The following is a 24,591-nucleotide window of genomic DNA, read 5'->3' as shown; positions in this document are numbered from 1 at the left end:
AAATTGTCGCGGAACCCCTGGAAACCCTTTGTCTGCGGACCCCCGGTTGAGAACCACTGATTTATAGAGTGCCTGGATCGGGATTTCCCGGGATATTTTATACCTCGGGATTAGGATGTTGATCTAAAAAGTTCATTTCAAACTGGTTTTAAAAAAAACATGGTGGCGGACTTTGCGCTGCCATTCCTGCACATTTCACAAGGCGGAAGTACGTTTAATGAAGATACAATTATTCCTTCCAAATTGAAACTAGCAATTTTGTTTTTATGTTGGTGCGCGAAGCGATAGAGCGTGCCATGTACCGCAATGTGAGTGGACTCCAATACAACAATTTACAACGTTATTTTACTATCTTTTACTTGACAATTAAATGCTGCAGCTATCACACGTTGCCGCAATGCTGTTCTAATTCCAGGGTTTCGATAAAACTAATCCCGGATTCAGGAAAAAAGTCAAATACCTGGAATTGGAGCCTAGCTTATAACACTTATGGGATTGCGTCTTTGTTCGATTGAAGAAAAACTTTCATTAACCAGTAATTCTCGGCATTTTTTTCGTTTGCGCAAAGCATTGCGACAACGCGTGACAGCTGCGTCATAACTGACTCAATACAAGCTTTCAGGTTTAATCTGCTTTTCTAAAGCGGCTAAACTAATTACTCCTCATTAGAAATTCAAGCAAGTAAAGCGCAATTATCGAAACCATACAAATGGTGTCTAAAATATGTGACCCAACGTGACTTGTAAACGTTGGGCGTTTCTCGAGAAGATACGGTAGTTATACAGTTGCAAGCTAAAGGAAGTGCTCAGTTGAATCGTGATGTATACATGCGTCCGGTGTAAAAATAATACGATTCACTGCACGATGTCATGTCGTGTGTTTTAATTATAGCGTTTTAATTTCGGAACTATTAAAAAATTATCGGGATCGGGATTTCCAGAGATTTTTTACTCCGAGATTACAATGTTGAGCTAAAAAGTTCTTTTTGTTTTTGTTATTTTTTTAGTTTTTTTCAAAGAAAACATGGTCGCGGACTGTGCGTTGGAATTGCCGCATATTTTCATGAGGTGAAAGTACATATAATGAAGATACAATTGTCTTCCCACACTGAAACTAGTATTTTTATTTTCGTGTAAGTGGGCGAACGAACGTGCGATTTACAGCAATGTTAGTAGACTCCAATAGAACTCCAAACATCGTTATTCTACTGCGTTACGACACAAAATGAGCTTTGGTCGCTGCTGCCACACGTTGTCGCAATTATGCGCACTATTTATGCGCAAAAAAACTTTCACGCTCTTGTAGAATATTAGCGGATTTAGCACGCAATTGTTTTGCATGATGATTTATTTAAAACAAATAAATATAGAGAAAAACTAATGTAAGCAAGGTTTTCTTCAATTTAACAAAGACGCAACCCCATCAGTTTTATACGCTAAGCTTCATTTCCAGGATTTCAGCAAAAATAATCTTTGATTCAGGAAAAATTCAAATCCCGGGAATTCGGGGTCGCGATTTTCCGGGATTTCTAACCCTAAAAACCCTATGCAGCAATTCCGTCCTTGGACGCCACATCACAGTTAAACATCATGGACACTAACCTGACAAAATTTCGGGCGCAAAACAAATGCCGATAAGTACAAAGCCCATGATCTTCTTTTCATATAATTTCATTTTCCAAAAGTTAGACACGAGTCTCAAATCATCTTAGCATGACAAATTTACTTTTTTTGTTTTGTCTTTAAAGGCGAGACGAAAATGCTTCGTTAAAATCTATTATTTCAGTTCATAATTCTAATTTACCTTTAATACTGATAGACAAGAGTTTTCCAAAATTGAAGCTTCTATTCTTGCATTCGCTTGAATTTTTTCAATTCTTTCAAAGCTTCTATAATATTTTTTTTTGTAAAACGTGGAATGTAGAGTAATACGTGGCTCACTATTTAAGTGTGAAAAAGTCTTACTCAATAGAATAACGATTTCACGATATTACTCATTTGGGCGTCCTTGTTGTTTTGGAAAGCTTTTCTGTGACATAAAAGAGGTTCGAGTATCAATTATAAAAGAATGACAAAATGCAAGAAAGCAAGAGTTACAACGATCTTGTGGTGAACAAGCAGTACTTACGGATTGCATGGTGGTTCCAGCACGTTATGCCAGTGGTTGATTAGTCGCCTTGCAATATTGTGTGAAGTGCTTCCTCCCGCAACACTTTAAACGTCGCTTCCCCAAGGCAGGTAGCGCTCTGACGTTTTGTTGCAACGCACAGAATCTGCAAACTCGAGGCGTCCTTGATTGATTAACACGTGGTTCGAGTTGAAAACCATCCAAGGCAAAGCCTGCTGAATAATACTGCCATTTAGGACTTGACTGCTTCTTCCGTAACGCACACATTTTAATAGTATGCTAATAATTACATATTGTTCATTAAAAAGCTTTTTACAAGAAACACAGGCAGCTGTTGTATTTTAGTAAATGTCAAAAAGCTGCATAAAAGGTCATGTTTTATTCACATATATAGGCCTTTCTGTTGCTTATTGAAGCATTTTTGCAGCAAACTTTGGAAAAGCTGATCAATTTAATTGAAACTTGTTTAAAATCGTTCTTCATAGGCTTCAAACCAAGATGCATTGTAACATTTAAACCCCAGTGTGATGCAACAGACGTAAATCGTTTTTCTGATAATGACATGCGATGAAGCGTACTTGGATGCTAGTGTAACAAACACATGAGAACATATCATCTTGTCATCAAGTACGTGATCTTGCGTGAAGTATCACATCGTGCAGTGAATTGTGTCTAATTTTTACACCGGATACAAAATATACATCACGCTTTAACTGAGCACTTCCTTTAGCTTGCAACTGCATAACCACCGTATCTTCTCGAGAAACGTCCAACGTTTACAAGTCACGTTGGGTCACATAATTTAGACACCATTTGTATGGTTTCGTTAATTGCGCTTTATTTGCTTGAATTTCTAATGAGGAGTAATTAGTTCAGCCGCTTTAGAAAAGCAGATTAAACCTGAAAGGTTGTATTTAGTCAGTTATATTTCAACGTATTTTATATTAAGCAATAAAAACAGAAATTAGTTGATACAACAACATCACAAAGAATTTATTGAACAACAACGCTTACTTTGCTGTTTGCATGAATTTGACTGTCGTTTTTGTTGAAGGGTAAACCATGAATAGTCTGTTGAAGGGTAAAAGCGTGCAAATATAAAGCAAGTTTGGGTCAATTTTGTGAAGATGTGATGTTTACAATTAACAAATGTAGAATGAGCGTTCTTAGTACTAATATGTTTTTGTTTTAAAGTATTCCAACCAAAAATATTGCGGCTAATGTTTGCATTTGGTTTGTGTTCATCTTGACTAGACCAGATTAAAGAGATAAACAACTGGTAAAGGACTTCACTTGGAGGGCAATGAATTCACCGAAAGCTAGTGGCTTGGCGCTGACTCTCTTATTTGACTTCATCGCGGTTTTATTGGGACAATCAGGTAACGAATGATATAACCAACTGATGACCTAACTGTATTGTTTTATATTTGCATTGTTTACAATCAGTCGCAAATTAAAGGAAAACGGTTTGACGTTCCAGTAAAATAATTGACATTATGCTGCTGGTTTGACGTACCGCTAAGAGTTCCGTCGCAAAGGTATATCACATATATCGACGCTTTTCATAAAACTTTTAATGATTAATATAATTTCTAGGACGAATGCATCCCGCCTAGCATGACCTTTACAAATTACTTAAAGTTTTAAGTTAAAGTATTGTTTAAGTGACGTGCAAGACACGGTTTTCTGAATTGAAGCACTCGATCACGAGCGTGATTTGTCCGACCGACTGTTGGGAAGAAAATTTGTCGTTGTGTGGAAATGTGGTCTACACGAGCGGTCCGATATGTCTTGCAGCAATGCACGACGAACAGATTGATAGTGAGTGAAACCAAATGTCAGTTTTGTTTTTAAGAAGCGCGATGTAAACGAACATTACTCTAGATTCCGGTGGACTTGTTCAGGTTTTTCGCAATCCGGGCCAGGGAGCTCATTTGTACGGAAAACAAAGAAATGGCGTTCAAACTCAAACCTGCTCTGCGAACAAATTCTCTTACACATTTTCAAGTAAGAATATGTTTAACTGACATAGTGTTTTTATTACCTTTAAATTGTGTTAGTGACTTGCAAAACAACTGGCGACACCGAATTACCGATTACTCATGTCTACTGTCCGCCGAAATGCAAGGCGACTTTCTATACGTATACGAGTGGAAAATATTTCACAAACAGCTCTGTCTGCGCTGCTGCGAAAAAGCGAGGAACGATTTCAGGTTAGTGGAATGTTAAGATGTTGGTTCGGCAAAAGTTTTCATTTTCAAGCCAAAGCGAATTCCTGCAAGCTTGATTGCTTCCGAGTGGTCTGTTTGTCGCTTCCACGACTTGATACAAAAACTATGTGGATTTGTAATTCACTTGCGAAAAGCATTTTTTAGGAAGACGAGGCTGCTTTTATCAACATTTTTTGTTCAATAAAAATGTAGTTTTTAAATTCGCTTGCGAAAACATGTTTTAGTAATATGAAGTTCTTTCACAAAAGATTTTTTTACAGACGATGGTGGCAAAGTTGTCATCTACGCGATGAAGGCAAAGGCTTACAACGGCACAAATACAACCAACACCGACTGGTTTTCGTTTGAGGGTAAACTTAGGGCTTTTATTAATGGCCCTTAGTGATGGTGACTCAAAGCGTTTAATGTAACTGATTCCGCCACGAGCATGGTGTTCGCAAACATATTGGAAATGGCTTGGCTGCGAGGACAGACTAAATTATTTTTCCAAAAAAAATATACAGCAATACCAAATGCTTTTTTTGTCGGTTATAGCAATGTACATCAATGTTAAAACGTTTTACAATCAGGAATTGACTTGCATTTTCCTTTTTTAACAAATTTGTCGTTCAACTGGTGTTATGCTAAACAAAATACTAGTTGTTGTTTCAAGAACTTGTATTTGCTGACGTTTCACCCACCAGAACGGTGGGCTTCTTCACCGCAATGAATGAATAATACAGCGCGCACAGAGGCGAAAATGCACAAAAACAGCGTGATACGTCAGCAAATACAAGTTCTTGAAACAACAACTAGTATTTTGTTTAGCATAACATCAGTTGAACGACAAATTTGTTAAATATGCAACCTGGTGGACGAAACGCCTGTTCAGTATTTTGCATTTTCTTGTTAAGTCTACTTCATGCCGGCTAATCAATGTTTTAATTTAAACGAAAACGTGTAATGTTCCCTCTTTGGTGAAATTAAGCCGCTTGCCCGAAATTGTGAGACCGGCCGGAACCCAAAAGTACAAACCAAAGTTCTGGCCCTGATATTTTTACTGGACAATGTTCACTATAGGCTGTATACTGAACGAAATAACGTTATACGTATGGTCCAGTGTAAAGTCGACCCCGAAATAAGCCTGTTTAGAGCAAACATAAGTTGAAAAGCCGGGTCGAACATGGTTGCACACTCCTTGGTCAACAGTTTTACTGTTATAGATTTTAACGTTTGCTCCTACGTGAACCCATGTGCAAATAACGGCACATGCGTCGACTTGCTTGCTGATTATGGCTGCTTGTGTCCGGAAAAATACACTGGAAGAAACTGTGAGACCAGTAAGTCGAATTTGAACATTACATTACGAGCTGTTGGTTCTTGGTACTTACACAGCATTTACGCAATGAGCTGGTAAAGGAATTTACTGTGCCTTGCATTAATTTGTTGTCCTGGGATTAGTTTAGATCAGAAAGACATTTGTATTTGGCCACAGAAGTTTTGTTGCACCAAATCAAAATTTATTTTTTGGCAGAATTGCCTTGTTTCTCCGGAAGTCAAGAATCTCCACTTGCAAAAAACTGGAGAATCTCTGTTCACAAGGATGGACTGTGAGTTGTCATCATTCGAATTTACTATTCCTTAAACTTACTATTGTATTGTAGACGGTTCAAACTCGCTTTGACGGAAGTGTTAGCTTTAAAAGACCCTGGGAAGATTACAAAACTGGGTTTGGAAATCCATCTGGGGAATTTTGGCTCGGTTTGTTTTTGATTCTTGTGTGTAAATCTGATGTGTTTGATTGTTGAATAAACGTTAACATTTACTTGAAAAAATGTGCCACAAAACACAAACTGGCATACGGTATAGTTTGCTAAAGCAAGTTTCAACCCACGATTCTTCATTGCATTACCAGAAAATTTTTGTAATTACTTCTAATGCTCTTTGATTTTGAGAAACTTTTGCCGCTGCTATAGCAATATAAATCACAAATACAGTTTTCAGATCAACCACATTTTTTAAGTTTAGGCCTACATGAAGTTTCGATTTCAGAAAAATCTCATTTAAACACATGCTTCTGCATGCATAGGTTTGGAAAAAATTCACTTGATGACCCAATCAAAATCCTGCCGAGTTCGATTCGATTTGACAAACCCCGGCCAAGAAGAGAGATTTGCCGAATATAGGTAAACGAATATAACCAACCCCAAAAGCTTCTCTTCTATAAATTAAAAAATTACTTGCACAGTTATCTAACATTAGTTTACCGTGAATAAAATAGTAGATGAAAAAGTTTTTTGCAGTATTTTCAAAATCGGCTCAGAAATCGAAAACTACAATCTGAACATTTCCGGTTACATCACGTCATCAACTCTTGTTGATGGGATGGTTCAGCACAACGGCTATCAGTTCTCCACATATGACAGGGACAACGACATTCACACGAGGTAAGAATGCTGATGTTTGCATTAAATTTCAGCTGGGTGATTTTTGTTATTTACAGTATCAATTGTGCGGAGTTGGCAGAGGGTTGGTGGTACAACAAATGCGGTTCTGTCTATCTGAATCAAAGTCCCCGGGCGTTTTGATATACATTACGTTTTGACGTGACAGCAATAAGCATAAAGTGCGATTGACACGTTTTTAATATTTGACATCAGCCTGATTTTTTTTTAACTTTTGTTAGCTTTTAGTTTAACGCAACAATTCTTTTTTCTCAAACATGCCAGGCAAAAACAGTTAAAACCTAAATTAAACGACTCAATATCATTACGCTAAATTCTTATATGCAAACAACGCATATAAATAAGATTTCTCAGATGCAAATCCACAATTCTATGCGGAAACGTGTAATATTTGTGTGTCTGTTGATCCTTAAGCAATAATAGACAAAAGTCACAAGATTGTGCTGAAAAATAAACACTTTGCTACGCTGTTGATCCAAAACGAGCAAATATTGAATGTGTTTATGTATGTGTGTGATTTTTGTTACATTTTGCAGCTGGAACTTACACCCTAAATTCAAATCGAACAGTTGGTGGCAAATTATTTATTAAATCATAATCAATTTATGTGTATCAGAATATCCTAATTATCATTTATTAAAGTTCCAGCCTAACCCTTTGCAAGAAAGTTTCTTGCGCTGTTGAACCCATCTGATCATCAAGAGTTGATGACGTGATGTAACCGGAAATGTTCAGTTTGTAGTTTTCGATTTCTGAGCCGATCTTGAAAATACTGCAAAAATGTTAAGCTTCTGATTCGAAAGGTTTTGAAATATTTAAAAGTTTTTTTTTTTTCACGGGGTTGTAACCCAGGACGCCGGAGGCGCATTCCGATCAGGTTTTTGATGCCTGTATGTAAGTCAGGGGCGCTGGACCATTCGGCCAAGTTTTTTTTACAAATTTTGGCACTGCAATTAGTTAAACTTTCTTATCGCCCACTGAATAGTGGATAAATACGTTTTAAACTTTTAATCACTTGTGACGTCTGTACGGTCTGTTTATGTTATTCGTAAATGATAGAATGGTGCATCAAGCACAAACGCCTGCTCAACAAGTGAGCAACCGAATAAAGGCAGAAACGCGAGCGAAGAAGGAAAAAAGGAAAACGTCACGCTTTGTGAGAAACCCAAGCGACAAGCGGAGCTACACACATATTTTCGCCAAATTGTATTCACGGTAAACTAATCGTAGATAACTTTGCTATCACTTTTTACAAATATATAGAAAAGAAGCTTTATGGGGTTAGTTATATTTGTTCACCTGTATTCGGCAAATTTCGCTTCCTGACCGGCGTTTGTTAAATCGAATCGAACTCGGCAGGATTTTGATTGGGTCATCACGCGCATTTTTTCCAAGCCTATGTTTGCAGAAGCATGTGTTTAAACGAGTTTTTTCTGAAATCGAAACTTCATGTAGGGCAAACTTCCACAAAAATATGGTTTCTGTGAGAAATGTGTATTTGTGAATTATATTGCTAGCAGGGGCAAAAGTTTCTTAAAATCAAAGAGGGAGAAGTAATTAGAAAATTATCCTGGTAATGCTAAAGAATCGTGGGTTGAAATTTGCTTTACAAAACTATACCGTATGCCGGTTTGTGTTTTGTGGCGCATTTCTTCAAGAAAATGTTGCTGTTCTTTAAAAAACAAACACATCAGATTTACACACAAGAATCAAACAAACCTAGCCAAAATTCCCCAGATGGGTTTCCAAACCCAGTTTTGTAATCTTCCCAGGATCTTCTAAAGCTAACACTTCCGTCTAAGCGAGTTTGAACCGTCTACAATACAATGGTTAGTTTAAGGAAAAGTGAAGTGTAATGATGACAACTCACAGTCCATCCTTGCGAACAGAGATTCTTCAGAGTTTCGGCAAGTGGAGATTCTTGGTTTCCCGGGGCACAAGGCAATTCTGCCATAAAATATATTTTTTAATTAGGTGCAACAAAACTTCTGTGGCCAAATACAAATGTCTTTCTGATCTAAATTAATCCCAGGACTACAAATTAATGCAATGCATAGTAAATTTTCCATTTGTCCAGTTCATTGCGTAAATACTGTGTAAGTGTCAAGAACCAACAGCTCGTAATGTAATGTTCAAAATCGACTTACTGGTCTCACAGTTTCTTCCAGTGTATTTTTCCGGACACAAGCAGCCATAATCAGCAAGCAAGTCGACGCATGTGCCATTATTTGCACACGGGTTCACGTAAGAGCAAACGTCAAAATCTATAACAGTAAAATTATTGAGGACCTCGCATGTTCGATCCCGCTTTTCAACTTATGTTTGCCCTAAACAAGCTTATTTCGGGGCTGACTCCACGCTGGACCATATACGTATCAAATTATCTATGACTTTATTCCGTTCAGTTTACGGCTTCTTGTGGACACTGTCTGGTAACAAAATCAGGGCCAGAACTTTGGTTTGTACTTTTGGGTTCTGGCCGGTCTCACAGTTTGGGGCAAGCGGCCTAAGTTCATCAAAGAGGGAACATTACACGTTTTCGTTTAAATTAAAACATTGATTAGTCGGCATGAAGTAGACTTAACAAGAAACTGCAAAATACTGAACAGGCGTTTCGTCCACCAGGTTGCAAATTTAACAAATTTGTCGTTCAACTGGTGTTATGCTAAACAAAATACTAGTTGTTGTTTCAAAAACTTGTATTTGCTGACGTATCCCGCTGTTTTCATACATTTTCGCCTCTGTGCGCGCTGCATTATTCGTTCATTGCTGTGAAGAAGCCCTACCGTTCTGGTTGGTGAAACGTCAGCAAATACAAGTTCTTGAAACAACAACTAGTATTTTGTTTAGCATTACACCAGTTGAACGACAAATTTGTTAAAAAAGGAAAATGCAAGTCAATTCCTGGTTGTAAAACGTTTTAACAATGATGTACATTGGTATAATCGACAAAAAAGGCATTTGGTATTGCTGTAAATTTTATTTTGGAAAAATAATTTGGTCTGTCCTCGCAGCAAAGCCATTTCCAATATGTTTGCGAACACAATGCTCGTGGTGGAATCAGTTACATTAAACGCTTTAAGTCACCAACACTAAGGGCCATTAATAAAAGCCCTAAATTTACCATCAAACGAAAACCAGTCGGTGTTGGTTGTATTTGTGCCGTTGTAAGCCTTTGCCTTCATCGCGTAGATGACAACCTTGCCACCAGCGTCTGTAAAAAAAATCTTTTGTGAAAGAACTTCATATTACTAAAACATGTTTTCGCAAGCGAATTTAAAAACTACATTTTTATTGAACAAAAAATGTTGATAAAAGCAGCTCCATATTCCTAAAAAATGCTTTTCGCAAGTGAATTACAAATTCACATAGTTTTTGTATCAAGTCGTGGAAGCGACAAACAGACCACTCGGAAGCAATCAAGCTTGCAGGAATTCGCTTTTGCTTGAAAATGAAAACGTTTGCCACACCTACATCTTCGTACAGTTTCAACATTCCACTGACCTGAAATCGTTCCTCGCTTTTTCGCAGCAGCGCAGACAGAGCTGTTGGTGAAATATTTTCCACTCGTATACGTGTAGGAAGCGCCGGCGCATTTCGGCGGACAGTAGACATGAGTAATCGGTAATTCGGTGTCGCCAGTTGTTTTGCAAGTCACTAACACAATTTAAAGGTAATAAAAACACTATGTCAGTTTAACATATTCTTACTTGAAAATGTGTAAGAGTATTTGCCCGCAGAGCAGGAGTTTGAACGCCATTTCTTTGTTTTCCGTACAAATGAGCTCCCTGGCCCGGATTGCGAAAAACCTGAACAAGTCCACCGGAATCTAGAGTAATGTTCGTTTACATCGCGCATCTTAAAAACAAAACTGACATTTGGTTTCACTCACTATCAATCTGTTGGTCGTGCATTGCTGCAAGACATATCGGGCCGCTTGTGTGGATCCCATTTCCACATAACGACGGATTTTCTTCCCAGTCGGCCGGACAAATCACGCTCGTGATCGAGTGCTTCAATTCAGAAAACCGTGTCTTGCACGTCACTTAAACAATACTTTAAGTTAAAACTTTAAGTAATTTGTAAAGGTCATGCTAGGCGGGATGCATTCGTCCTAGAAATTATATTAAGCATTAAAAGTTTTTTGAAAAGCGTCGATATATGTGATATACCTTTGCGACGGAACTCTTAGCGGTACGTCAAACCAGCAGCATAATGTCAATTATTTTACTGGAACGTCAAACCGTTTTCCTTTAATTTGCGACTGATTGTAAACAATGCAAATATAAAACAATACAGTTAGGTCATCAGTTGGTTATATCATTCGTTACCTGATTGTCCCAATAAAACCGCGATGAAGTCAAATAAGAGAGTCAGCGCCAAGCCACTAGCTTTCGGTGAATTCATTGCCCTCCAAGTGAAGTCCTTTACCAGTTGTTTATCTCTTTAATCTGGTCTAGTCAAGATGAACACAAACCAAATGCCAACATTAGCCTCAAAATTTTTGGTTGGAATACTTTAAAACAAAAACATTTATTGAACAGCAAAGTAAGCGTTGCTGTTCAATAAATTCTTTGTGATGTTGTTGTATCAACTAATTTCTGTTTTTATTGCTTAATATAAAATACGTTGAAATATAACTGACTAAATACAACCTTTCAGGTTTAATCTGCTTTTCTAAAACGGCTGAACTAATTACTCCTCATTAGAAATTCAAGCAAGTAAAGGGCAATTATCGAAACCATACAAACGATGTTTAAAATATGTGATCACCCAAAGGAAGCAATGCAAAGGAAGCGCGCAGTTAAAGCGTGATGTATATTTTGTGTCCGGTGTGAAAATTAGACGCAATTCACTGCACGATGTGATACTTCACGGTAGATCACGTACTTGATGACAAGATGATATGTTCTCATGTGTTTGTTACACTAGCATCCAAGTACGCTTCATCGCATGTCATTATCCGAAAAACGATTTACGTCTGTTGCATCACACTGGGGTTTAAATGTTACAATGCATCTTGGTTTGAAGCCTATGAAGAACGATTTTAAACGAGTTTTATTAAAATACTTTAAAACGCCCAAACGTTTTCCTAAATCGCGTTTAATTTCGTTGTGCGCAAATTAGGAAATTGTCGCGGCCCCCCGGTTGAGAACCACTGATTTATAGAGTGCCTGGATCGGGATTTCCCGGGATATTCCATTCCTCGGGATTAGGATGTTGATCTAACAAGTTCATTTCGAGCTGGTTTATAAAAAAAACATGGTGGCGGACTATGCGCTGCCTTTCCTGCACATTTTCACAAGGCGGAAGTACATTTAATGGAGAAACAATTATTCCTTCCAAATTGAAACTAGCAATTTTATTTTTGTGTTGATGCGCGAAGCGATAGAGCGTGCCATGTACCGCAATGTTAGTTGACTCCAATACAACAATTCACATCGTTATTTTACTATCTTTTTAGTTTAGCGAGTTACTTGACAATTAAATGCTGCAGCTATCACACGTTGCCGCAATGCTATTCCAATTCCAGGGTTTCAGTAAAACTAATCCCGGATTTAGGAAAAAAAGTCAAATACCAGGAATTGGAGCCTAGCTTATAACACTTATGGGATTGCGTCTTTGTTCAATTGAAGAAAACCTTTCATTAACCGGTAATTCTCAGCATTTTTTTCGTTTGCGCAAAGCATTGCGACAACGTGTGACAGCTGCGTCATAACTGACTCAATACAAGCTTTCAGGTTTAATCTGCTTTTCTAAAGCGGCTGAACTAATTACTCCTCATTAGAAATTCAAGCAAGTAAAGCGCAATTATCGAAACCATACAAATGGTGTCTAAATTATGTGACCCAACGTGACTTGTAAACGTTGGGCGTTTCTCGAGAAGATACGGTTGTTATACAGTTGCAAGCTAAAGGAAGTGCTCAGTCGAATCGTGATGTATACATGTGTCCGGTGTAAATATAATACGATTCACTGCACGATGTCATGTCGTGTGTTTTAATTATAGCGTTTTAATTTCGAAACTATTAAAAGAATTGTCGGGATCGGGATTTCCAGAGATTTTTACTCCGAGATTACAATGTTGAGCTAAAAAGTTCTTTTTGTTTTTGTTATTTTTTTAGTTTTTTTCAAATAGAACATGGTCGCGGACTGTGCGTTGGAATTGCCGCATATTTTCATGAGGTGAAAGTACATATAATGAAGATACAATTGTCTTCCCACACTGAAACTAGTATTTTTATTTTCGTGTAAGTGGGCGAACGAACGTGCGATTTACAGCAATGTTAGTAGACTCCAATACAACTCCAAACATCGTTATTCTACTGCGTTACGACACAAAATGAGCTTTGGTCGCTGCTGCCACACGTTGTCGCAATACTATTTAAACAAACTTTCACGCTCTTGTAGAATATTTGCGGATATGGCACGCAATTGTTTTGCATGATGATTTATTTAAAACAAATAAATATAGAGGAAAACTAATGTAAGCAAGGTTTTCTTCAATTTACCAAAGACGCAACCCCATCAGTTTTATACGCTAGGCTTCATTTCCAGGATTTCATCAAAATAATCTTTGATTCAGAAAAAAATTCAAATCCCGGGAATTCGGGGTCGCGATTTTCCGGGATTTCTAACCCTAAAAACCCTATGCAGCAATTTCGTCATTGGACGCCACATCACAGTTAAACATCATGGACACTAACCTGACAAAATTTCAGGCGCAAAACAAATGCCGATAAGTACAAAGCCCATGATCTTCTTTTCATATAATTTCATTTTCCAAAAGTTAGAAACGAGTCTCAAATCATCTTAGCATGACAAATTTACTTTTTTTGTTTTGTCTTTAAAGGCGAGACGAAAATGCTTTGGTAAAATTTATTCTTTCAGTTCATAATTCTAATTTACTTTTAATACTGATAGACAAGAGTTTTCCAAAATTGAAGCTTCTATTCTTGCATTTGCTTGAATTTTTTCAATTCTTTCAAAGCTTCTATAATATTTTTTTTTGTAAAACGTGGAATGTAGAGTAATACGTGGCTCACTATTTAAGTGTGAAAAAGTCTTACTCAATAGAATAACGATTTCACGATATTACTCATTTGGGCGTCCTTATTGTTTTGGAAAGCTTTTCTGTGACATAAAAGAGGTTCGAGTATCAATTATAAAAGAATGACAAAATGCAAGAAAGCAAGAGTTGCAACGATATTGTGGTGAACTAGCAGTACTTACGGATTGCATGGTGGTTTCATCACATTATGCTTGTGGTTGATTAGTCGCCTTGCAACATTGTGTGAAGTGCTTCCTCCCGCAACGCTTTAAACGTCGCTTCCCCAAGGCAGGTAACGCTCTGACGTTTTGTTGCAACGCACAGAATCAGTAAACTCGAGGCGTCCTTGATTAATTAACACGTGGTTCGAGTTGAAAACCATCCAAGGCAAAGCCCGCTGCATAATACTGTCATTTAGGACTTATCTTGATCCGTATAATACTGTCATTTAGGACTTGACTGCTTCACTGTAAAACACACATTATAGCTATGTTAATGTCATTAATTAACTGACAAAATTTAGCACCCGTGGATCACGACGATTTTGCTATTAGTACATCGTTATTAGCTATGTTAACGATTACATCTTGTTCATTTAAAAGCTCTTCACAAGAAACATAGACAGCCGATGCATTTTAGTAAATGCCTAAAACTGCATAAAAGGCCATGTTTTATTCACATGCATAGGCCTTTCTGTTTCTTTTGAAGCATTTTTTGGCAGCAAACTTTCGAAAAGCTGATCAAACATATCATGTACTATATACAAGCAAATTTTAATTTAGCTTTTTATTACTGGGTCACAACAGTCACCTAAACCTACACTGTTTCATAGTCAGTAATAACAATATAAAACCCTTCAAATAAAGAATAAATCCACTAAGAAACTTGACCTAGTTTTATAAGTCCTCTCTTTTGCATGGTAAAAACATTTTATATTTCCTTTTTGCTTCTGACACCATACAACATATGTCACAACAAACAAACTATCCAACCTTTTATAAGGTCACCTGCCCTGAATGCCATGCTCCAAACACTGTAAACTGCTATTCGATCAAGTGGTGTCACAACCCAGGGGCGACACCTTGCGACCACATTAAATATAAATTCCGAACACAAATTTGTACATAGTTGGCTAAAATGAGATAATTTCAACGTGGCGAAAGATAGTTTTACCCTACATTGTCATCCTTTACAACAAATTTCTAGCTCGTGTAATAGACTTTAACCACTTGATTTTACTTATGGGGTTGCACGCCAAATTAGATTGGTTTGTCCAGTGGTAATACTATAGTACAGTGAGCTTAACTGAACTGTAAACAAATCCGTTTACATGCAGTAATCGTTGGATTGGAAAGGTGTAAATATGTTAGATTGGTTTGTGTGCCTAGGCCAGGCCTGCACAACTCAAAACAACGCAAGGGCCACAACGGAACACATAAATGTTTCGCGGGCCGCATGCTAATTACGTATTTTAAATGTCCCTGTATAAGCCTATACTATTTTAAAAACTTGTCGGTCATGCTGGATATAACTGCTATTACCAAGGCAAAATTTAAAATCTGAAAAGCTTTCTTTCGTCGCTGACAAACAATATCACATGAACGAATAAATTTTCTTAAGCATCAACATCAACCCAAAGAACAAAATTTGTAACTAAAATTCAATGAGAGATGTTGCATCTTTTGTTGTCAACAAGCACGTCGTAATCGGGCACGAGGCTGGAACTTGAAAGTTTTAGAATATCCTTCAAATGTCCATCAGCAAGTGAAGATCGCTGCTTGTTTTTATTAAAGTTTAATACAGAGAAAGTTTGTTTCGACAAACAAGACACATTATTTTTGTCTTCACCACTGCAAATAAGTATTTGCTTGTCCATTCCGGATAAAACACTCTGACCTTACTTTCAATCTTTCTTTTAGTGTTTTCAGCCATTTTGGACAATCCTAAAATAGCCTACTTGCGCGCGCACATAAGATTAGACTAGGCTCTACTATAGATACTAAACGCTATAACCAAGCTTTGTGTGTGAAACAAAGATGGGATTGTTTCGTAATGAATAAAACAATGAACTGAAGTAAGATTACTCATTTAGAGGTCTATGTGATTATTACACAACATCGCGGCATAACGTTTTTTTGGTTCAATGCAAAGTATTTTAAAATCTTCTTGCGGGCCGCACTAAAAGCTTTCGCGGGCCGCATGCGGCCCGCGGGCCGTATGTTGTGCAGGCCTGGCCTAGGCCAAGTTATAATTTGGATCGAGTATAAGCCTAAATAAAGTTATGAGATATCCAAAATAGAAACTTCGATCATAGCGACTTTATGGTATTGTCACATGATTGCAATAACGTTGCATTTGATCATCGTCACATTTCTAAACCCATAATGATTATTTTTACGTTTTGGAATTTCAAGCTTTCTACCATTCCTATTCCTTTACGTTAACATCTTGCCTCTCGCTTTATATTCCCCTGTGTTTTATAAACACAATAATCCAAGCTAACCTAATCAATCTCCAAAAAAAAATTTACCGTTTTTTTGTCAGAAAGCAATCTTGTTAATTGGACCTAGCCAATGGCTTAAGCTAAAATACATAAATATTTCCCCTTACAAATATAACTATAGTTGTATATTATTCTCCAATGTGTATGTGTTTTTTATTATATTATGTACGGACGTACTCTTTGTAGGCTTGAATGTAGGAATATCAGTTAAACTTGCGTGACTAATTGCGCTTTTACAAAATCACAGCAGACGAAACAGAAGAAATATAATTATGTGTTTTTACATTATTTAAACATTGTATTCAGATAAAACTCAGCTTAACCTTTACAAAAGTACTGGTGGATTTTAAAACCAGTGGTTTCCAAACTTTTAAAGCGTGCTAACAAACTTAGATAATCCTTTCGTGGCACACTTTGCAGGCCAACATAAACTGTTAAAAGAAAGTTAGTTTGCAACTTTATCGTGATGGATAAGATTGCGTTTTAAGAAAAAAATGCTTTAAACGCTGTAATACACGGGCAAATATCGCAATAAAGTCCGAAAACAGAAAACAATATTTGCACTAAAATTAAAACATTTACGGTGTAGCTGCAGCGCGCTTAGCTATCATCCACCAATCGTGCCCTTCACTTTTACGCAAGTTTTACCTTTGCGCACCTATTTCCGGTTTGGTGATTGCTTTAGTGCAATTGTGTCGCTATGTTGTCTTTCACCAATCGAAATAAACTCAACTCATTTGGTCTATGTCAGTTGACTGCGTGGAATTCACCAAAGTCAAAGAATTGTCATTTCTTGGAGCCCCAAAGGTAGCTGTTACTTTTCTTCGTCACACTTTTCTAGTATCTAACCTTACAACAGTAAAATACGTTTTGTAATTTTTTGTGAGGAGCATACACTCGTGTCACGTACTGTTCTACGTACTGTTCAAACCTCAATGCTGGGGGGGCAACATGTGGCCGCACATTAAGTGGTATGAAGGCTGCTTTGAACAAAAAGGCGTTCAATGCTGTTTTCAAGGAAGTTTGGTGTGACTAAAGATTTGTTTGCTGTATATGGTGTTGTTTTTTGTTTCGATCAACTATATGTTTTTCGATAACTTTGCACAAATATAACTGTCCCATTTCATTGAAACCTCATCGCACACCAAAGTAGCGATTCTTTGCAAATTTTATGTGTGTAGAGTATGACATTTCGAGTGACTATATTCTAACATACATAATGGATCACAGATTACCTTTCAGACTATCATTGTCGTGTTGGTGAAAAAAAAACGCCATCGGGAAAAAGGGAACACTCTCGTTTAGCCGTCTATATCATCAATAGCATGTGACAAGATGTTTGCATTACAGGTGTGGCGTGTGGTAAGCAGGATGTGCGAACGGATTGGGTTGTGTTGAGTACGTCCCTGCTAACCACGCCCAAATAAATTTAAAATGTATGTGGTTAACAATCGAAATAAATTGGCAAAGAAAAGGTGGTTTGGTATTAGCGGAAAGCATACAATGATAAACATATAAAGTATAACTCGTTTACTGTGGTCAATTTCAGTCATTTACAATCGCTTAAAAGTAAAATTTTTGATTTTTATCTAGTATACTGGCAAGGCTGGTTAAAACAGCAACCGGATGTTTTGTGGCTTATAACTCCTCGGTAAATTTACTGACTTTGGGACGGCATAAACCTGTAGGATTCGAAGCTTATATTTGGTGTGATTACTTTAGTGACTATATTTTTGAAGATGTTAGTTTTTTTAAAAAGACTTGTCAATCGGGCCAGAACGTTAGCTGGAAACGCAGTACTAGTTCGTGTTGTCTTTTGCTTGAAGGTAAAATAAGGTTCATAATTTTACTCCTCCCAAACAAAGTATCTTCTGATCATGCATCGTTCATCCTGCTTGAATGTGTACGCGGCTATTGTGTTTCTATGGACGGTTTTCTTCGATGGGATCTCCACCGAATACAATCCAGCAAGTAAGACTAAACCTTTGATTGCTAGTATAAGCTCAACAATCAGAGACAACGTGACCCAATTTTGAATATGGGTATATTTAACGGTTTTGTTTTTAAAGCAGACAAAAAACGTTTTGTATTCGTCAAAGTTCAAAAACTCTGAAAAACTTTTTTTACGTAATTTTGAGCTGGGACTTATATTAGGACCACGGATAAACGTTTCTAAAAATCACAGTGTTAAAGAACGTTATGAATATAATTTTAAAAATCGGGAAAAAAATTGTATTTGACTTTTGGCCCAAGCTACATTAAAAAACATATAGGCGAAAAAATGTGGTAAACGTTCACTTTCAAAACACGATGTAGTGGCGATTCTCTATGTCTATTCTTGTGCAGTAACTTGCAAGACCCGGTTTGCTGACTTGAAGCACTCGATCACAAGCGTGATTTGTCCGGCAAACTGTTGGGAAGAAAATCCGTCGTTGTGTGGAAATGGGGTCTACACAAGCGGCCCGATATGTCTTGCAGCAATGCACGACCAACGGATTGACAGTGAGTTGAACAATATGTGCAAACAAAGTACATGAACACAAATATATTGTTTCATTTGATTATTGTCAATGGTGGAGTATCTGACTTTTAAAACTCACTCGACAATCATTGGTTAAACTTGTATGTTTCAGATGATGGTGGAGTTGTGACGATTTATCGCAGCCCAACAGGAAAAAGTGGGTCTCGATACGGCAAAAAGAGCCAAGGTGTGAAGAGTCAAACATGTGCAAAGGGACAATACGGCTACACGTTTTCAAGTAAGAGATTTTTACATTTTGACGAAAAACATTCTTATTGTCAAACTTTGACGGTGAAAAAATGCGTTAGGTTTCATTAAATCTAAAAGTCCAGTTTATTGTGACTATTTTTCTGTCTATTTCACATAGCAGTTACCAGATTGGCTGTTCAAGTTTATGATGTCGAGATTTATACTGTTACACTTTGTGTATGAATATGATGCCTAATTTGCATTTACTTGCACACAATTAATGAGCCTATTAAAAGACTGCCGTAAATGTACTTGGCCAGCGATACACAATAACAATTGCAGCGTTCTTACTATTACTTGTTGAAATAATGTGGTTTATAACATTCCTTTTACCAAACTCACAACATGTCTACAGTTATAACGATTGGAGTTAATGTATCAAATCCATGACCTTATGACACATGTTAAAACCTTATGTTTCGTTGGATATTATTATAACACTGCCGGAGTTCAAAAGGTTGGTATTACTGCGCGATTTTGTCTCGCTACTGTAGAAGTCGGATGGTATAATCTATTCCGGAGAAACGTTAGAGTTTAAAAGGTTAAACTATTTTTATTTCCGATTTTTACTGCATAGTGACATGCAAAACAACTGGCGACTGCGAATTACCGATTACCCATGTCTACTGCCTGGCGAAATGTGCCGGCGCTTCCTACACGTACACGAGTGGAAAATATTTCACCAACAGCTCTGTCTGCGCTGCTGCGAAAAAGCGAGGAACGATTTCAGGTCAGTGGACTGACAGAGTCGAATGATCAAAACATTACTGTAAACACAAGAAGATGTTTTCCAAATCGCAAACACATGTGTCTACAAGCGTGTTTCTGTCGCGCAGACGTGTTTATCAGCAATGCTAATGGGCACAAAAAAAATTGTTGTACATTGCTTAAACATGTTGCAGTACCAAAAAGTACACCAGAAAAATAAACACCGTTCACAAAAAGACTTTTTTCACAGACGATGGTGGCAAGGTTGTCATCTACGCGATGAAGGCAAAGGCTTACAACGGCACAAATACGACCAACACCGACTGGTTTTCGTTTGATGGTAAATTTAGGGCTTTTATTAATGGCCCTTATCAGAGTTGCAAGTTGGGCCGGGCTTTTCGGGCTTAGGTATTTGTGGGAAAACGGGCCTGATTTTACGTTCCGTGTCCGCCATTTTTTTTACAATAATATCACTCAGTTGAGTAACAAGTCTCCGGCTTTTACCTATAATGCCCACCCTACTCTAAAACGAATTGTTTACCCTATTGTCTACTATTGCTTATTGTGTTTGTTGTCTTTCTCTTTTTTCTTTCTCATCCTTTTTTGCAAGGCTTTCGTGGATAGGCGTGTCAATCAAAATTTCGGGCCTAAACGGGCTTCTCAAAAACGTTTCGGGTTCGGGCCGGGTTCGGGCCGGGTTCGGGCTCAGAATTCGGGCCCGCTTGCAACTCTGGCCCTTATTGTGAAGAAAAAAGAAATGTAATGTTTACTACTTGGTGCACATTGGCCGCATGTGAGAAATTGTGAGACCGGCCGAAACCCAAAAGTACAAATCAAAAACCCGGCCCTGATTTTTTTAGTAGACCAGGGGTCGGCAACCCATGGCACGCCAACCGATTTGGGTGTTTATATGGAAGTATGATTTAACGTGTTACACTGCTTTTTGTAGTTCAAAACACTCTGCGTTCTCTTTATTATAATATTAATTATTGATATCTGCTGGCACGAACCACTATTATTTGGAAAAACGTTGGCACGCGAGGTCATTGACAAATGGAAATAACAAGTAAATTGGCACGCGTCGCCTAAAACGGTTGCCGACCCCTGTACTAGACAATGTCCACAATAGGCCGTAAACTGAACGGAATAACGTGATAAGTATGGCAGTGTAAAGTCGGCCCCGAAATAAGCTTGTTTAGAGCAAACATAAGTTGAAAAGCGGGATCGAACATGCGCGGTCCTCATGTCGCAAACTCCCTGGTTAACAGTTTTACTGTTTTAGATTTTGACGTTTGCTCATACGTTAACCCATGTGCAAATAACGGCACATGCGTCGACTTGCTTGCTGATTATGGCTGCTTGTGTCCGGAAAAATACACTGGAAGAAACTGTGAGACCGGTAAGTCGATTTCGGACGTAAAACCTGAGCTGCTGGTTCTTGATACTTAGCATTTACGCAATGAACTGGACAAATGGAAAATTTACTGTACAATGCATTGATTTGAAGTCCTGGGATTAATTTAGACCAGAAAGACATTTGTATTTGGCCACAGAAGTTTTGTTGGACCTAATTAAAAATATTTTTTGGGCAGAATTGCCTTGTGCCCCGGGAAGCCAAGAATCTCTACTTGCAGAAACTCTGAAGAATCTTTGTTCACAAGGATGGACTGTGAGTTATCATCATTCCACTTTACTTTTCCTTAAACTTACTATTGTATTGTAGACGGTTCAAACTCGCTTTGACGGAAGTGTTAGCTTCAACAGAACCTGGGAAGATTATAAAACTGGGTTTGGAAACCAATCTGGGGAATTCTGGCTAGGTTTGTTTTTGATTCTTGTGTGTAAATCTGATGTGTTTATTTGTTGAAAAAACAGCAACATTTTCTTGAAGAAATGCGCCACAAAACACAAACCGGTATACGGTATAGTTTGCTAAAGCAAATTACAACCCACGATTCTTTATTGCATTACCAGGATATTGTTCTAATCACTTCTAATACTCTTTGATTTAGGAATTCCGTTTCGCTGCTAGCAATATAAATCACAAATACACTTTTCACAGAAACCATATGTTTTTGAAGTTTACTCTACATAAAATTTCGATTTCGGGAAAAATCTCGTTTAAACACATGCTTCTGCAAACATAGGCTTGGAAAATATTCACGTGATGACCCAATCAAAATCCTGCCGAGTTCGATTCGATTTGACAAACCCCGGCAAGGAGGAGAAATTTGCCGAATACAGGTAAACAAGTTTAACTAACCTCATAATGCTTCTCTTGTATAAGTTATATTTGTAAATATTGTTAGCACAGTTATCTAAGATTAGTTTCACCCTGATTAAAATAGTTACAACACAACTTGCGAAAATATGTGTGTAGCGCTTGGGTTTGTCACAAAGCCTGACGTCTGCCTTTTTTCCTTCTGCGCTCGCGTTTCAGCTTTGTTGCTCACTTGTTGTGCTTAGTGCGTCATTCTATAATTTCCGAATGACACAAACAGACGCCACATGTGATTGAATGTTTAAAACGTGTTTGTCCACTATTCAATGAGCGATAAGAAAGTTTAACTATTTGCAGTGTCGAAATTCGTGACAAACAATTTTTGGAATTTTTTAAAACCTTTCGAATCAGAAGCTTAACTTTTTTGCAGTTATTTCGAAATCGGCTCAGAAATCGGAAACTACAAACTGAACATTTCCGGTTACATTACGTCATCAACTCTTGTTGATTGGATGAATTATCACAACGGCTATCAGTTCTCCACCTACGACAGCGACAACGACGATGCTATGTAAGAATGCTGATGTTTGCATTAAATTTCAGCTGGAAGATTTTTGTTATTTATAGTGGCAATTGCGCGGAGGAATATGGAGGTGGATGGTGGTACAGGCGCTGCAATAATGTCAACCTGAATCGGAATCCCCGGGCATATTGGAGATTATCATTTTTTGACGTTGCCGCAATGAGTATAAAGTGCGATTGATACGGTTTAAATATTTGACACCAGTCTGTTTTTTTTGCTTTTGTTAGCTTTTAGTTTAGCGCAACATTTCTTTTTCTCAACGTACAAGGCAAACAGGTAAAACCAGTGGTGGGATTCAGCCGGTTTGCACCGGGTCTATAGAACCGAATGAGATCAACAAACCTGTTAGCATTACTGGTTACTGTAAAACGGACTTTTTTAACAGAACTGGCTAAAAAATATCATTTTTGTGACAGAACCGGCTGACAACAAATTTTAATCCCACCACTGGTTAAAACCTAAATTAAACGATGCAATATCATTACGCCAAAGTCTTTTATGCAAACAACGCTGATCTCAGATTCTCATATGCTGATCTATAATTCGATGCATACGTGTGTGCCTGTTGATCCTTAAGCAATGATAGACAAAAGCCACATAATTGTGCTGAAAATAAACACTTTGTTACGCTGTTGATCCAAAACGAGCGAATAATGAATGTGTTTATGTATGTGTATGATTTTTGTAATATTTTGCAACTGGAACTTACACACTAAATTCAAATCGAACAGTTGGTGGCAAATTATTTATTAAATCATAATCAATTTATATGTATCAAAATATTCCCTTGTCATTTAATAAAGTTCCAGCGCTGTTGATGCTTTTTTACACAATACGAAATTGTACATATGTTTTAAATGTGCTTAAAGTACAAGCTTATAACACGTTTCACTTTGCTGCATTCATCGCTGCAGTGTCATCCAGATTTAAAAAAACGAGCACACATTATAAGACCCTACTTACAATTCAAATGTAAACAACTTATGTAAGGAAAAAATTATCCCACCGTTAGAACCAATGTAGTAACATTTGTCGACAAAAATCTTATCAAAATTCGCTTCCATTCCTTTTTTTTTCGAGTTCTGAAACCTTTGTTTGTTTCTGTGTATATATTGTCTTGTAGATTAAAGTAATTTATCGTTGTGCATATTACGTTGTACTTGCCGTACACAAATGTTGCTCTTTTTCTTTTTAAACGGGATTGCAATTTTTCTGCTCACAAGTTGTTGAAATTGGGTTTTAGCACAGCCCGACAATTAACACAATTACAGCAAGAAAATAAAGTAATAGAATCAGCTCGACAAATGACAGTTTAACAGTAATATATACGCGCCAGCAAAACTCCATTGATAGTAACGTACATTTGGTTCCCTCAATTCGAAGTACATTCCATTTTACCATTTATGAATACGCTCTGGGGAGTCTGACCCAACCTGAAATACAACCATACATGTAGTGTGTAGCTTGGCGATTGCACGATATTACTCATTTAGACGTCTTAAGACTTTTAAGTATTTTTGTGACATGAATGGGGATTGGGGTTCGAGTATAAATTTTAAAAGAATGACATAATGCAAGAAAGCAAGAGTTATAGCGATCTTGTGGTGAACTACCGGTAGTAGTACTTACGGATTGCATGGTGGTTTCAGCACGTTATGCTTGTGGTTGATTAGTCGCCTTGCAACATTGGGTGAAGTGCTTCCTCCCGCAACGCTTTAAACATCGCTTCCCCAAGGCAGGTAACGCTCTGACGTTTTGTTGCAACGCGCAGAATCTGCAAACTCGAGGGGTCCTTGGTTGATTAACACGTGGTTCGAGTTGAAAAACATCTGAGACAAAGCCTGCTGAATAATACTGTCATTTAGGACTTGACTGCTTGATCCATAACGCACACATTTTAATAGCTATGTTAACAATAACATCTTGTTCATTCAAAAGCTCTTCACAAATAAC

The 24,591-nt window shown here is 37.6% G+C and overlaps 1 protein-coding gene and 2 pseudogenes across 3 annotated transcripts; 2 read left to right on the top strand and 1 right to left on the bottom strand.

The window, feature by feature from the left end:
- The first annotated feature begins 3,357 nt into the window (after positions 1 to 3,357).
- On the top strand, positions 3,358 to 6,973 carry LOC145215147 (uncharacterized; annotated as a pseudogene). Its single transcript, XR_013857215.1, has 11 exons — positions 3,358 to 3,506; positions 3,793 to 3,948; positions 4,012 to 4,134; positions 4,188 to 4,340; positions 4,619 to 4,708; positions 5,561 to 5,677; positions 5,872 to 5,947; positions 6,002 to 6,098; positions 6,427 to 6,523; positions 6,641 to 6,784; positions 6,841 to 6,973. The product of XR_013857215.1 is annotated as an uncharacterized LOC145215147 (transcript).
- A 1,394-nt stretch (positions 6,974 to 8,367) lies between these two features.
- Positions 8,368 to 11,209, bottom strand: LOC145213300 (uncharacterized; annotated as a pseudogene). The gene is made up of 9 exons (XR_013856819.1): positions 11,134 to 11,209; positions 10,695 to 10,847; positions 10,513 to 10,631; positions 10,307 to 10,459; positions 9,927 to 10,016; positions 8,950 to 9,066; positions 8,673 to 8,749; positions 8,522 to 8,618; positions 8,368 to 8,474 (listed from the first exon to the last, which is right to left on the bottom strand). The product of XR_013856819.1 is annotated as an uncharacterized LOC145213300 (transcript).
- Positions 11,210 to 18,768: 7,559 nt separating this feature from the next.
- LOC145215148 (uncharacterized) lies at positions 18,769 to 23,848 on the top strand. The gene is made up of 10 exons (XM_080083802.1): positions 18,769 to 18,858; positions 18,990 to 19,115; positions 19,704 to 19,856; positions 20,085 to 20,174; positions 21,117 to 21,233; positions 21,427 to 21,503; positions 21,558 to 21,654; positions 21,982 to 22,078; positions 22,486 to 22,626; positions 22,683 to 23,848. Exons 1-10 carry the CDS (start codon positions 18,837 to 18,839, stop codon positions 22,816 to 22,818), a joined length of 1,056 nt encoding a protein of 351 aa, XP_079939928.1. The 5' UTR covers positions 18,769 to 18,836; the 3' UTR covers positions 22,819 to 23,848.
- Positions 23,849 to 24,591: the final 743 nt, after the last annotated feature.

This window comes from Phallusia mammillata, chromosome 2 (genome assembly GCF_965637545.1).
Source record: "Phallusia mammillata chromosome 2, kaPhaMamm4.hap1.1, whole genome shotgun sequence".
In the NCBI taxonomy this organism is placed as follows: domain Eukaryota; kingdom Metazoa; phylum Chordata; class Ascidiacea; order Phlebobranchia; family Ascidiidae; genus Phallusia; species Phallusia mammillata.
The sequence above is the reverse complement of the archived record's forward strand: the minus strand, read 5'-3'. Positions and strand labels throughout refer to the sequence as shown.

Bases quoted from the DNA above. Each gene is read 5' to 3' on its own strand.
- LOC145215148 (XM_080083802.1), top strand. From the start codon at position 18,837: ATGCACGACCAACGGATTGACA. The intron at 19,116-19,703 runs GTAAGAGATTTT...TTTACTGCATAG, and splicing joins ATACGGCTACACGTTTTCAA to TGACATGCAAAACAACTGGC. The intron at 19,857-20,084 runs GTCAGTGGACTG...CTTTTTTCACAG, and splicing joins AAAGCGAGGAACGATTTCAG to ACGATGGTGGCAAGGTTGTC.